This window comes from Lepisma saccharinum, chromosome 25 (assembly GCF_977018435.1).
Source record: "Lepisma saccharinum chromosome 25, izLepSacc3.1, whole genome shotgun sequence".
Classification (NCBI taxonomy): domain Eukaryota; kingdom Metazoa; phylum Arthropoda; class Insecta; order Zygentoma; family Lepismatidae; genus Lepisma; species Lepisma saccharinum.
The window spans coordinates 3,729,096-3,745,098 of NC_139253.1; the positions used below are offsets into that span (position 1 = coordinate 3,729,096).

Below are 16,003 nucleotides of genomic sequence, written 5' to 3' on the forward strand. Positions count from 1 at the left end.
GTCAAACCCACTTGGATCATGTCAACTGCTATTGTACACAAGTGAATTTGAATTACCTGAAATTTACAAATTTCAAATTATAGGGACAATCAGCATTTGCCATAAGTGTTTCCAATGGGCTTCTTGTATGTAAACATAATCATTATGTAAATGATATTAATGGCTTGCAATTTTATTCCTTTTTAGGCAAAAGCCAAAGTGTTTAACGTTACAAATCAAGGAGGACCTTCTGGTCAGCAAAGTCATAATGTAATGATACCAAATCGTGATGAGTCTGAGGTATGTATAATGAAAACTGATAAAAACAAGTTATAGATTGCTAAACGCTGCAAGCACGTATGTTCAACGTTGCAAATCGGGTGACCTGGGTGGCCAGGCAAGGGCTCCTTCTCTTCCGATCCACATATCGGGGAAACGTTCATCCAAGAAGTCACGCACCTGTCGATGATAATGGGCCGGTGCTCCCATCTTGCTGGAAAATCGATCCTGGGGGAAATTGGTCTATGGCGAAGTTCTGCAACATGTCCAGATACACATGTCCTGTGACTGTAGCCTCTAAGAAGAAGAATGGTCCAATGACAGAGTTCCTCGTCAATCCACATTCATTCATGAATCTTAGTTTAAGCAGAGCATTACACACTTCTCGTATGTGAGATTTGAAGATTTGTTCCGACGATAAGTCACGAGCAAGGAAAGAAACAATTGAAGTACTCCTTAGCTACCGACCAGGGTTGACAATTATCATAGAAATGTCACGTAAAAATACACGCCGGTAGTTTCAACCCATAATCATCTACTTCATTTTCATATACTATCCTATGGATTGGTAAGATAGACTAAACTACAGGATATTTCACTCTCTCTCGGCCCCTGATTCTCTCTTATAAAATCAAACTATTGGTCATAATGTAATGAAATTTGCTTGCTGTATGAGAAGCATGGTGATGTCATTGGAGATGGAACAACGGTCTCTCTGTTCCTTTCATGGGCATGCGCTTGTGTCTGGTTGATTCTGCCTTTATATGCTGATCGTATGGATGTGTGCTTTCAGTCAGATTTCTTGGCTCTGCTGTTGTGATGCACCTGAAAGTGAAAGTGGGTTGTGATTACAGTACAGTAACAAAGCTGTACAGTTTTGAATTGCTACTCAGTGGAACAGTGTATGTTCATCTTTCGCACGTACGAGAAAACTGAGTCCATAAAGGCATGCTAGTTACAATTTATTGCACAGTTGGGGGTCTGGAAACTGTCTGCAATATTTCATTCAATATTTGGTTTTGATTGATCGATTTGGTGTTTTAAGTCCACTTTATGCACAGTAAGGCTAATCGGGACTGGACCTACTGTTTAAAGTTGGATACGAACCGGTTATCGAACCTGGGACCCCTTGATTACAAATCGACGACGCTACCACTGCGCCATTGTGCAGGCCTCAATATTTGGTGAAGAAACTGGAAACAATAAGTGTAGGCATGCATTGATGCTCATGGCAACCACTTCCAACAGTACACCAAGGTATGTCTTTAGACATTTTATTACATTATGACCAATAGTTTATTTTTATAAGTGAAATTCAGGGGCCGGGAGCAAGTGAAACGCTCTGTACATTTAAACAAGGAATTAGATGATGAATGTTTGCTGCATCTTTCACTCCACTATCCATATTTGAGGGCCCACTACCACAGACAAATCACAGTTATACATGAACTACTTATCTTCAACCATATACCACTCATTTTTCCCATGTGAACTATTAGACACTGAGCAAATAGCCCTTGCTGCAGCACTCTATTTTACACCTTGGTAACTTTTTCCCATACTGTTGAACAACATGATTTTATAGTTTAATGTTTAAAAATATCCACATGGACAAAATTAATACCCAATGTACGATTTATGTCTATCGCTTTTTGTACAAATGTTATTTAGTCAAAATCTGCGTGACATTTTTGCATACCTTGAAGCTACTAGCTATTTTTTTTTGTCATTCGTGAGTTTATGTATGTGTTTACCCAATGGCGTAGTGGTAATCAATGAGTACCAAGTTTGATCTTCAGTGGAGGCATATTGCATAAAGATTTGGATTCCATTTTAAAACTGTAGACAAATCCTGATTAGGCTATCTTAGCATAAAATGAACTTAATACAAACTTTCACAATCTTATGCCTTTGAAGTCGCATAAAAATGAAGCAAATGCTAATATTAAACTTTTATATGTTTCAAGTCAACTAAAAACTTGACTCTTCATAATATGTATACAGAACTACATGCATATACAGGGTGTCGCAAAACAACTTCAACAACGCTTGGGGAAAAAAATAACGTTAGTCTTAGAAAAACAGTAGCGGGTATACAATAACAACGCAAGTGTTAAGAATTTTAATTATTTTGAACTGTTTTTCTTATACCTTAGAGCCACAATTGTCCCAATATCCGCATATTATTACTGGTTTCATTTTAAATACGTTTTTATATGCTTCATTATAGCCATTGTAATACAGTATTTTCATTTTAATGCACAAGACCTATTCTTTATCGAAGCAAAGTTAAGAGAAGAAATACAGTTAACTAATCTTACTAGCGACCATCATTCCACAGCAGTCTTGATGAGTCTTAGAAGTAATCGATAAACAAACCATGCACACATATGCAAATGAATCCATTTCCTCCTTTCTTTGTAATTACAATTAGCGCAGAAGTAGACAGACGCTCAGGAAAGCGTCATCAATGGGGAAGCAATTGACAACAATCTTCATCTAGAAAACAAATAAGCTATATTAATTATGAGTTATACGATGACGTATGACTTCCTTGTGTGGGACCTGTCAAAGATGTGGATTTCATCTTCACATAAATATATTTTGATATTCAAATTTTACGTGATCCATACAAAGAGGTTCCTTACCCTTGCAGCCGCTTCTGTAGTCTTTTTAGCAATTATGCTCTTAAGCTGACAATAACTATTAGTTAATCATTTTCAAATGCCATTTTAACATGAATTAATTCAGAGAACAACCAGTGTAGCATACAGGTATGAATAAGAGCATGACTTTCTAATGTCACTCTATGTTTGCATTCACCACAACTACCATAGTTTATCAGAAAGATCTATTTTAACGAACATCTTGATTTTAATTTACATTGAAATACGAGATCAGATCCTGTGTGGCCTAGGGACACGAGATCGAGTATGAGACTCAGTCTTTAAAATAGAGCCAAACCAGAATTGGAGGTAGGATATTTATTCCTTCTCATGTGTAAGCCAACGAGCTGTAGCTATGTATACAGTTGTGAAATATAAATACATTCTATGAAAAGTAATAATAATTCAAAGGAATTTTAATGGTACACTTATATGGTACGGCTAAATGATCGGGCAAGAAATTTTATGTTGATTGCACAGTACTTCCACATTTATGGTAAACACCAACAAATACTGCTGTTTCACTACATCTAACATGGATGATCTTTCTTCTTCCTCGCCATTCTCATTTCTGCAGGTTTCATTTTTCTTAGTAGTATCTCATACTCTTGGTCTCGACTACTTCAAACATACCTGAACGTTATTTATCTACTTCATTATTTATAGATTATCATAATCGCAATTACATTCATAAAGATAAATCATAAGTATCAACTGTGAACCTGTGTGCCGTCATTTCACATATTTAGGCGAATTCAGTTTTCCGGGGTTCCAAAAGTTGAAACAAGATGCCAACCCCATAGATCCCTGGGCAGGATTGTGGTTTGGTGCCTCCCTTCCCCCCCACTAAGCACCGACATTTTATGTGCATCTTTCGATACTTTCTTCTTATGCAATGGTTTACATACCATTACATTATGATATTTACATATTAAAAATTGTGAAATGATGAAACAAAGAAAAACTCAGTAAATAAAACGGGTCGGGTACCCTATTCTACACCCTCGAATTTTCATTTTTTTTCCTTTCATTATACAGATTGTCATCCTAATTGTGAATTTAAAAAAATTGGAGTGTGGAAAGAAGTATTTACGACTGTACAGCCGTTTAAAGTTGAGATTTTGTCGTTTGAAATTGTTGAGTCCAAATATCCCACATATTCCGGGCTCTGCCCCTGGGATTAGACTTACCACCCCCTACCGCTACCGCAGCCCCACCTCCGCTCTGCTATGATATGCTCCGGCTATCCACCTTTATCTATAGAGTCCTTTTTAAAGGTATGTTAAAAATTGGCTGGAGTCACCTGCCCCCAACACTATTTCTCACTGTTTTCCGCATTGACACATGAAGATACAAAAAATGAAGGCTAAAATTAAACCTAAGAAGGAAACTTACCTCGTTTTACCAAGGCCAGGCACTGAATTGCGGGTCGAAGTTAAATTTGTAAGTCCAAAAATTAAGTAACTCCTACGTTGAAAGTCCTTGTTGTCCTTTTCCACAGAATACCACCCTCCACTCCCTTCCCATCATAAAAATAAGAAGTCTCAAATTATCTCATCCCACAAGTCATTTAGAAAAAAACAACCCTCCCCTTTACGGCCTGCAGTTGCCAAAAAGAATAATTAATTCCAATTTCTGAAGTCACATAAATTAAATCCAATGTCTGAAATGTCCAATCCGCCAATATATCACACAAATAACATATCGCAATCGCAAATGTTCCCATTGCACAAGTCAATCATAAGAAGAAAAAGAAAAAGTCAGACGTGTGCCTGTGACATGAATCCATGATCCAAAATCTTCAGACTTGCGCCTGTGATATGAAACAATCATTCACCATTATAGAAGTTCTGAAAAACCTTTTTGATGTTTGTTTTTCTTGTATGTACGCATTGCTAGCATGATAGAATTATTTTCCTGTAGTTTACGGTTATTACAAGCATAAGAAAACAGTTTTTTCTTTGTGACGTTTCAGGAGAACACACGCTCCTTTCATCAGACATTTATTTTCATTTTGACTAAAGATACAGTTATAACAATGGTTAGTAATTTTTAAACAAAAAGAATCTGTTATATAATGGATGTTGTCAATGTTACATTGTTGTAATATAGCAACTTAACTGTGAAAAAAGCAGTCTATTTTTTAAATTATGAATCCCAAATATCATCAGGTAATTCAAATTCATCATTGTTTTCACAAAGTCTCTTGATGTTTTCTGTTACATTAAATTTTAAAGATGGTGGCTTACTCCATTTGTGAAAAAGAAAACTCCACACTGGATCTATGTTACCATTTTCATTATTTAATTTATTCCAGTGTTCTTCTGCAATGAACGAGGCTTCCCAGACATTCAACTCTGTGTTTCCCGTTAATCTTTTTAAAACCCTTCTCTTTTTAATCAAATGCTTCTCTTCGATGATATGAGTTGACAAACCTGTTCTTGGGTTTAGATTTATAATGTCCAAATCATGTTCGTGCCATCTTATTGCCATTTTCCTTGCTGTTTGTCCCACATAATCTTTTGAACATGAACAACTTATATTATATATTCCTGTGGTTTCCACATCTGGTAGCGAGTTTCTCATTTTGAATTCATTAAATGTACATTCCAAACTTCTTGGTGATTTAAAAACAATTTTGAAATTAAAACTTCTAAAAATTTTTGCAATTTTATGTGAGAATCCCTTGTGGAATGGAATGCACACAAATTTCTTTTCAACAGATTTTTCATCTTTGTCTGTATTTCTCTTTTCCTTTAGTTTTCTTGCGACTTGTTTTTTGATTTGGTTTATTCTGTTAGTGTGAAAGCCATTTTCTTTTGCTATATTAAAGAGCCTTTCTTCTTCATTTTTGATATCCTCATTATTAGAACATAGTCTTTGTGCTCTCAGGAAAAAATTTAAAAATATGTTATCCATTGTTATATGCGAATGTTCTGATTTGGCATGGATGTATTTTTCCACCGCTAATTTTTTTCTATGGACTGATGTTTGAATTATTGAGTCAGTTGTCTTAATTTGCAGATCAAGGAAAGAAATTACATTGTTATTCATGGGTTCGCAAGTGAAAACTGTTTTCTTATGCTTGTAATAACCGTAAACTACAGGAAAATACTTTTTGATGTTACGAAAGGAATTTTAATTTCATAAAAAATGTAAGTTTCGTAGCATGTAGATAAAAAAAAATTAACTTCCACCCTATTTGCAAACACTGTTTGTTATGAGGAACTAAATATTTCATGAAATGTGCCTGGAATCGAGGGTGTAGAAAGGGGTACTGGAGCCAATAAAACAACAACAACAATAATATACTAGACCTTGGTGGCGTTCCTTCATCATCATCGCGATTAGCCGAAGTTGGCTAAAAATTACGCTAAGTAACAGAAATTGAATAAAATATATAGATAATATATGTTAAATTTCAAGATCAGTAAAGCCAGCGAATGGCAAAACTGTCATAAAACTAACAACAATAACAGTGGCGTAGCGTAGCTACGATTTTATTTTCGGAAAGGATTTCCATTCCTAGACACTCCTCTATCCCTCTCCAGTAGTCGGAGCATCAACCCATCTCATGGTAGGTGTAAAGAAAATCCAACCACTGTTTATAAGTTAGACTGTAAATATTTATTTCCCACCACAATACTTCCGATCGGCAGGAAATTTGAACAGCAGACCTTGAATATAGTAGTTACTGTTTTTAATATACGAAGATAAAAATATACACACAAGCAACAGACAACACAAGCTGAATGATTGATTGCATTTATTACTGAGAGCCAGTTACCAAGAGACATGTGTTGCTTGTCGCATGTTGCTTTGATATGAAGTCTCCCTAAAAGTAAGCACCTTTTGAAGCACAGTATGAATAATTAGTAGGTAAACAGCAATGACAAAACATATGTAATGATCTTTAATATACATATATATATATACATACAAATGAAGGAGACAGTAAACACTTAACCACATTAAAGGAAAAAGTTTGATATTTTGTAGCCTCGCCCACATTTTCAACAGAGAAGAAAGGGGTTCACAGAATGACGAAGAGTAGGAGCACAGAATACTTCATTCTGTGAACAGTCTTCTTCTCCATTGAAAATGTGGCCGAGGCTACGAAATATCAAACTTTTTCCTTTAATGTGGGATGTGTTTACTGTCTGCTTTTTAATTTGTGTTTATCTGCCCTTCTGGCACCTTTTCTCACCCTATTATATATATATATATATACATATATATATATATATATATATATATATATATATATATATATATATATATATATATATATATATATACCCCACACCCCTATACGCCTTCATGGCGTGGTGCTATGCACAGGGGAACACTTTACTTTTTATATATATATATATATATATATATATATATATATATATATATATATTTTGTAGCATGACGTCGGGTAAGGTACGGGATCGAGTCACACCGGGACGTAGCTCAGATAAATACAATAGGTCTTAAGTTTGACTTGGCTAACCACCTCTACCCTTAAGGAGGCTGATGAAGGATTGTTGGGAGCCTGTGTTGTTGAACGCTACTCACCCCTTGCTGTTGGTCTGGCCCTCGGCTTCTGGCTTCGGCGACGGTGACAGGTGTCCGCTGGAGAGATCGAAGATGACGATAAGAGACGGCAGGCAATTTGGCGACTTGTTTTATTCTTGCAGATTCTTCGGTTGGCTTAATCCGGACTGCTTACGGACTTCTCGCTTGTTGCCGCCTCGTAGTGTCGCGATCTCTCAGCAGGCCGTCGTCCTCTTCTCGTCGATCAGTTTGGTGGTGAGTTTATCGCCTTTCCAAGCTAAAACATCAGCATAATCAAATACTAACTGTATGATTTTTTGTTTGTCTGCCTCTGATAAGTCAGGGTTAATACTGATGCAAGATGGGTCAAATTTTTTCTGACTTTCCTTCAGTCTTGTGTTGTCTGTATTGTCTTCCGTGCATGCGTATGTGGTGGTAGTCATATCAGTGTTGGATGCGTCTGTCATGTCTACTATTATGTCACAGGGGGTTGCTTGGCCAAGTGGGGTGTTGGATTTGAGAGTGACTGGTTTCTCTGAGGGGTTATGAATTAGTAACAGGGGGGAAGAAGTGTTAAGGAGAGCATGGGGTATGAGGATATTGTATGTAAGGAGTGTTTCCTGAGAGGGTGTGAGTAGGATATTGTGGGGGAGGGGGGGAGTGATGGAAACTGGAACATATGTTCAGGTTCTAGGTTGTAGGGTTACATTTTCTGGGATTGTTACTAAACTGTGTTGGTTGCTAGTAGGGTGTAGTTTAGAAAAAATTACATCAGGGATGGTGTAGGTGTGTGATTTTGTGGGAAGGTTATAGTTTGGAATATGGCCTAAGCGTCTAAGAGTTAACAGGTTAGTACTAAGTGAAATGTCACAATTGTGTGTCTTCAAGAAGTCATTACCAAGGAGAGGAGGTAATTCTTTGGATTGCACAACTCTAAAAGGGTGGGAGTACCTATATCTTCCTATGTGAAGAGGGAGTATTACAATTTCAGAGATAGGAAGTCTGTTACCAGTGACGCCTTTAATAATGCTGTGCATTTGAATTTTCTTTGCATTGGGTGGAATTAAATGCTGAGGACAAATACTAATCTGGCTTGCGTTGTCAATCATAATTTCTAGGGGGGTATTATTTACATGAGCTTGAATGAAGAATAGGTTGTTTTTTTCAAGGATAGGAACTGTGTCAAATTTTGTCTTGCGTGTGGATCCGTCCCATCGATTCACACGGTTTTTCAGTTTAAATCGCCCTTGTTTTCATTGTTTGGATTATAAAAACAGTCCCTGGTAGAGTGATTTGAACGGAAACAAATCTGGCATTGTGAAAACTGTGAATTTTGTCGCCCCCCGACTGAATTATTATTTCCACCTTGAGATCTGAAATTACGTCTCATGCCGCGAGTAGAACCTCTGCGGTTGCCATTCCCCTGGCCATAAAAAGTAGGCCGGGTCTGAAATTGATTACTGTTATTTGATTGTATTTGATCTGCCAGGTTCTGGACAGTGTGGCACAACGCTTCAACTTTATTTTCTAATGTTAAGGTTTGCAATTGATTTGTGACTGAATCTAGTTGGTTCGCTGTTGAACCGCCAGATGGTAAAATTGCGTTGCAAGACTGGGAAACGGCCGCGCTGGTAGAACTAGTGGACTGCGTGTGTGGAGCTTGACTGGAGGGGAGGGAAGGAGGGGCTGTGGGCGTGAGAGGTGGTGTTGCTTGATAAGATTGCTGCGGAAGAAAGTTGTATGGAGCTTGAGAGATCTGCGGGAGGGGGGTAGGGGGGAATACGTCACAAATGACGAAGCAGGCTGAGGTGTGGGGAAAGGATGCGTGTTGTTGACCTGTGGTTGCGTACAGCTGGGAAACTGAGGGGAGGCTGTTGTGTAAATGGAGTGCATGTACTTAGCGGCATCTATCAGTTTCATCGCTTCAGTTTGTTCCTCATTGGGTCTAGCTTGAATCAGCATGTCTTGCCTTTCTTGATTCTGCAGATGTGCAATAAGAGAACTTGTGTCGGTGAACTCTTTGTCTCCTATCGCAGCGATGTGTTTAGATCGAAGTCCCGACACAACATAAGAAAGGATTTGAGGGTTCGTGGCTTGCGGGAAGAATTGAAGGACGAGATTTTTCTTACGAATTACATAATCATGAATGGGCTGGTTAATTTCCTGCTTTGTCTCTAATAAAATGTGGATAGGCATGCTGACTAAGTGACTGCCTTTAAATAATGAAATTAATTCTTTTTTGATTTGCGGAAAGGTGAGGGTGTTGAAGTTTGGCTGCTTCTTGAGATCGTTCAAAAATGTGAGCGCTATGTCTGCGAGGAACAATGGCAACATTTCGCGTTTTTTATTTTCCTCCCACGCCAAAGCGCCCGCAATGCTATCGAACTTTTCAAAAAACTGCTCAACTTCTTGAGGGTTTTTTCCTGTGAAGGGGGCGGGGTATAAACCATGGGGTATATTTACTGACATTCTTGACGGGGATGGATTGATGGTGGTAGGGTAGGATTGATGGTGGTAGGGGTGTTAGTTCTAGGTGTGCTGGTTTGGGGTTCTGGGTGTTTCTTTTTTCGTTTGGGTGTTTCTAGACCACCTAGAAACTGGGGATAATCGGGATGTTGAGCCTTGGATCTGGTTATTCGGGGGGAAGGAGCAGGGGAATTAATAGCGGAGGCTAAGGAGAGAATCTGGTCAAGAGAACGGTCGAGCTCTTCGTGAAGAATAATTTGGGATTCGTTCATGCGAATTTAGGGAGGGGGAATTTTTTATGCACTTATTCACAAGAAATGAAAGATAGTGAGCGGAAGAGAAAATTTACGAGTGGGGAGTTTATAATACGAAGTGTATTATCGAAAAAGAAGAACTTCTAGGGTTGCTGCTGTGTGCGGCGGGGATTTTAAATTATGTGGTTTTGAGTGACGTAAAAAAAATTAAAATTTTATGAAAATCCACGGAGTGGACCCGGCTATCTCCACCATGTAGCGTGATGTCGGGTAAGGTACGGGATCGAGTCACGCCGGGACGTAGCTCAGATAAATACAATAGGTCTTAAGTTTGACTTGGCTAACCACCTCTACCCTTAAGGAGGCTGATGAAGGATTGTTGGGAGCCTGTGTTGTTGAACGCTACTCACCCCTTGCTGTTGGTCTGGCCCTCGGTTTCTGGCATCGGCGACGGTGACAGGTGTCCGCTGGAGAGATCGAAGATGACGATAAGAGACGGCAGGCAATTCGGCAACTTGTTTTATTCTTGCAGATTCTTCAGTTGGCTTAATCCGGACCTGACAATTTTCAAGGTCTGTACCACAATTTTCACGCTACAATATATATAAATCAGCACCCTAATCAAAACTTATTTTTTCATTCATCAATTTTTTTGCACATACAATAATCTCTAATTATTACTAAATCAATTCTTGTATTTTCCATCTAATATCTTATTCTATTTAGCTCTCGTCAGTAGGCACTCTATCTTCTTATGTACATTTTTTTTTGCCTCCATCTCATCAGACTTATCATTCATTAAATTCCTCAATTATCTTATCCAACTCGTTTGCATTTCCACCCTTCTACTTAGGAGTTGTAGCTTTCCTGACGACGTCAATCGAACAGTGGTTTTCTGGTTACCAGCCAGGTCAAATCTGCGTTAGCTTCCATCGTATACATTGCTCTCATCTTCAGGTATAAGATGTTGCTATGTATGTGCTCAAAACGTGGGAAGCTAACGCAGATTCAATCTGGCTGGTACACCTGTTAAATTGAGACTGCAATCTTTCGTAATCATTAAACAGGATGGAATAAATAGCAGGGCTTCTGTAATATTAAAAATTTGAATTACATCCCCATTAAATATTTAGCATCCTCGATGGCGCAGTGGTAGCTCCGTCACCTTGTAATCAAGGGATCCCGGGTTCCATGCCTGGGCCAGTCCCGATTAGCCTTACTGTGCATAAAGTGGACTTAAAACACCAAATCAATAAATCATTAAGAATTAATTTTAAAATTTGGTAATGAATTTCGGGTGAAAAATTCAATATGCTAACCTCCATTATTAATTCAATGCCTAGAGAATTATAAAAAATTGAGGGGAGGGGGTTGTATTTATACACATGAACGCTCGGGAGCCAATAGAAGTTTACAACCTGCAAATCGGGTTTTCTGTAACGATTCAACAAATTCAATATCTCCGATGTTGTTTGTGTTGCACCTGATTCAAAATCAGTCATAATTTAATTCGGAAGTTATTTTTGGGAGGATAAAGACAGTCGATAGGAGAGCTTGACTGCCTGGACATTGGATTCCCGAAGGAGAGGGTGTGGAAAGGGGGCTCTCCCACTGCATGGGCTGCATCTACGTACAAGGGACTATACTCTATAACTACGCGGGAGCATAGAGACGATTTGCATCGCCTCTATAAATAACAGAGACTATGAATATGTAAAGAGCCACCACCACCCATCCACCAAGATGCCTTCAAAACACATTGCATAATGCAGGTGGGTGGCTTTACAAATTTCTTTCAAATACAAGTAGCTAACAAAACATATTTTTATACATAATTGAATTTTTCAAAATTACAATAAAATAAAAAAGCAACCCATTTTTTTTTGTAATTCTACAAAGAATAAGTTAGCATAGGCCAGAATCTGTAAACTTCCCCTTTGGACAAATGTCGCAGTAAAAAACTGCTTACTGACACGTAATCTGACTTAAATTTGGCATAAAGCAGTCTATTTTGTAGTTTCAAAGGCCTTTTGATATTTGTTGAGCCTGGCTGAAGTTCTTCATAATTAATGGGATAAAAAAAGAAAAAAAATCATAACACTACTAACGAACTTATTATGCCATTTGCATGATGTAATTAATAAATACAATAATTCTAATTAATGATTATTAAAAAGCAAACATTTCTTTGTAAATTATAATGTAAAATGCCTGTTTTTGACCAATCCCTCCCCTGTTGTAGGTTTGTTATCCATGAAATATCAATCTGGAAATTTTATTTCGCAGGTACCTGTGATAGTTATCTTTATGCTGTAAATATCAATTTTTCTAGCTCCCCCATCGAAGACATCTGGGCTCAAAATTTTGAAAAAGAGAATCAAGAAACGATCAAAGAGCTATAACAGTAATTCAGCCAAAATATTCTGATATTACATAACTTCCCTAACAAAAGAAATCCTAAACTTTGAATTTTGGTGAAAATCAAAATGTTGAAACATACAATGTAGCTTGAAATGTACTGAAAACAATGTTTTTACCAAAGCTATCATTTTTCTTAGATGAGTTATCATAATTAACGCAACTGTATACAAAGGCTAAAAATGCCGCAAGTCATAAGTCAAACATGGCCGCAATTTTTAAACTAAGTCAAGTTTAGGAAAATACTACCCTTGATTAGGGGTTACAACAAAAATATATATAAATAGAAAAACGTTGACCATTTTATCAATTATTATCTTTTTGTACCACATTGTATTGAATAACCATATTTTGCTTTTTAATTAAAATATGCAAGTTTGATTAAATTAGTGCATATATTGCCTATCAGTATTTTATCAGTATCAGTATTTTATAAAAATAGATCAAATACATTCACAGAGGTTGGATTAACCCCAGAGTCTGTTTTATGCAAGGATAATGTTGGTAAAATTTCTGCTTGAAATCATTCACACTGAGAATTGAACCTGGGTTTGCTACGTGGCAGTCCAATGTCATATTTTCTGTTTTTTCATATATCAGTTTATACTCAGTTCCCTATTTTTTCACATTCACATTCAGAACATAAACATCCATGTCTTACTCGGGATTCAAACCCGGGACCCCTGCTGTCATAGCACGTGCTAACTACCTCGTCCCGGAGGTCAAATACTAGACTACTGTCCTTATTAGTTGAAGAGAAGCTTTCACAATTATGTATGTTACAAGCCACATATTGTTGCTGCAGGACTCTATATTATCGTTCGTCTGGAATTTTGACACAAATGGTAACATCAGCTTTTGACAATGAAGATGCCAATCGACCCGAACAGCAAAACCTAGGACATGTCTAAGGAAAGAAATTCCAGTGCTGAGAGACAAGGGTTTTTACGACCTGTCAATCACTAACTGCCTGCCTACCGGAGGAGGCATGTTCTTGAGGAGCCTCGCGAAGCGGACCTGGACAAAACATCTGGTGGTGTAAACGATGTGTGCACTCTACCGGCAGAAGGAAGGTGAATTCGAAAAAGTCCTTTCCATGATATACAGTCTTAAAAGTTCACATAACCACTTTTTGTGTGTGTATATATATATATATGTATATATACATATACATACATACACAGTATGTTTCCTGGCTGATGATACAAACTTTCAGGTATGATGGAGAAGGGTACATGTATCAATTTGACATAAGGAACCCTGGTCCGGAAACGACTTAGTCAAAAGTTATAAGTGAAAGTCTGTGTATGAGGTTGTAATACTTTTATTACCTGCACAAGTTTCACAAGCTGCTACATTCACAAGAGTTGTTCAAAGTAGCATTCCCCAGCTTCGCTGCAGGTATGACATCGTCGCACAAAGTTCTGGCATACCTGTAGAGACTGAAGAGGATCTCCTGGCAAGAATTCTTGCTGCCTGTGACATTGTTGGAATGATCCCGAGGTTGTTCCAACGGGTATGCCATGCCTGCAGCGAAGCTGGGGGCCGCAACTTTGAACAACTCTTGTGAATGTAGCAGCTTGTGAAACTTGTGCAGGTAATAAAAGTATTACATCTTCATACACCTTTTTTCACTTATAACTTTCGACTAAGTCGTTTCTGGACCAGGGTTCCTTATCTCAAATTGATACATGTGCCCTTCTCCTTCTCCATCATCCCTGAAAGTTTGTATCATCAGTGTGTGTGTGTGTATATATATATATATATATATATATATATATATTATGCAATGGGAAATGTATTTTTGTCATGCTGAAAATAACATCCCATTTCTGTTGAATAATCTTATGTATTGGAATCGGTTAAATATTAACATCACTATCGGATCCAAAAATTATTGATGAGTACATCGGCATCAGTAAATTTTCAGCTTCGTCACATCCCTACTTGTCCGTTTCCTCATGATTATTTTTAAATTGCCTTTATGTGCTCTTCCTTGTTTAACCATTTACAGTAGAGCGTCGATTATCCGAAGTAATTGGGGGACATGGGTGTTCGGAAAACTGGTTTGTTCGGATAATCGAACTGTACATGTTTATTTGCCAAAAAGAAGTACTGTACAGTAAATTTATTCATAAAAACAGGCATCTCTTTAAGTATGTATTACAAAGTAACGTACAAAGGCAACTTTAGTAGGAATATATAGTATGTGGTACAGTTTATTAAACAAAAATATGTACATATTACATACGCATTTTGCATGAACAGTACATACGCCGACAGAAGTGTGTTGATTGTTGACAGCGACTGGCGGCTTGGCCGGTCAGCAGCACCTTATGAAGGCCCCATTAGAAGCAATGTTCCGCCAGCGGTGGCTCAGTGCGACGACTACTGTGGGAAACTTGGTTTGGGAGTGAGGGGGATGATGGACGGTAGGGTGGGAGAGTAACAGGTGCGAGCGAGTACACAGTTTGGTTAAGCAGTCGTTCGGTTGACCGACGTTCGGATAATCGACGCTCTACTGTACTTTGAATTTTTATTAATTATTTTCATTTTCAAGTATGGTATTTACATTTTTTCTTCTTTACAGGTTTTTCTCAGCTTATATGAACCAACTAAGAAAAGGAGAAAAGTGCTTGAACCCTCTGAGGACCGTGATAAGTAAGAAAAAAAAAATAAACAATGTTCATTAACCTTTTGAGTCCCAAGGCCATTTTCACATGTAACCCCCTTGGTCCCGAGCCGATTTTGAGCAAAATGCAGAGTTTCAATTAAATGAGTGTAGATCGGAGGCTAATTGCCCTAGAGAGATGAGTGATATACCGTTGTACGCAGAATGAACCAGAGATTCAGACTATATGAAATTTAAGCAAATTCGGCACATATGTGGCGGTGGGGAGGGGGCTAACTCTCAAAATTCCAAAATTTGGGGGAAAAAAATGAGGGCCCCCTCCCCCCCAAAGAAAAAATACATGACAGTGTCTACATGCACATGGAAATGATCGCTGACATGTAAGGAACACATAAGTATTTGCATTATTATCATATGACCAATGTAACGTGAGTTGTACCCCCTAAAGGAATGGTCAGCACGCCACTGATTCAAGCTTCAAAATGCAGTGGTACCTTGAAATGGCTTTAGCTCAGAGACTATTTGCCCCGGAGATATGAACGATATACCGTTGTATGCAGAATGAATCACAGATTCAGGCGATATATACTTTATGCACATTCGGCGTACATATGGAGTGGGAAAGGGGGGAAGTCCCCTGAAAAATATATTTTTTTAAAGAAAATTAGGGGCTTCTCCCCCCCCCCCCCCCCGAAGAAAAGGATATGAAAAGTTCAAAATGCACATAGAAATTATTGCTGGCATGTAAGAAACAGAAAAATATTTTC

The 16,003-nt window shown here is 38.0% G+C and overlaps 1 protein-coding gene across 1 annotated transcript in view; it reads left to right on the plus strand.

The window, feature by feature from the left end:
- The window catches only part of LOC145978991 (uncharacterized), a 37,312-nt gene extending 22,043 nt beyond the window's left edge, over positions 1–15,269 (plus strand). Inside the window, exons 6-7 of the mRNA XM_083112051.1 lie at positions 187–279; positions 15,195–15,269. Coding sequence (XP_082968177.1) covers positions 187–279; positions 15,195–15,269 — 168 coding nt within the window. The remainder of the gene's footprint in view (positions 1–186; positions 280–15,194) is intronic.
- Positions 15,270–16,003: the final 734 nt, after the last annotated feature.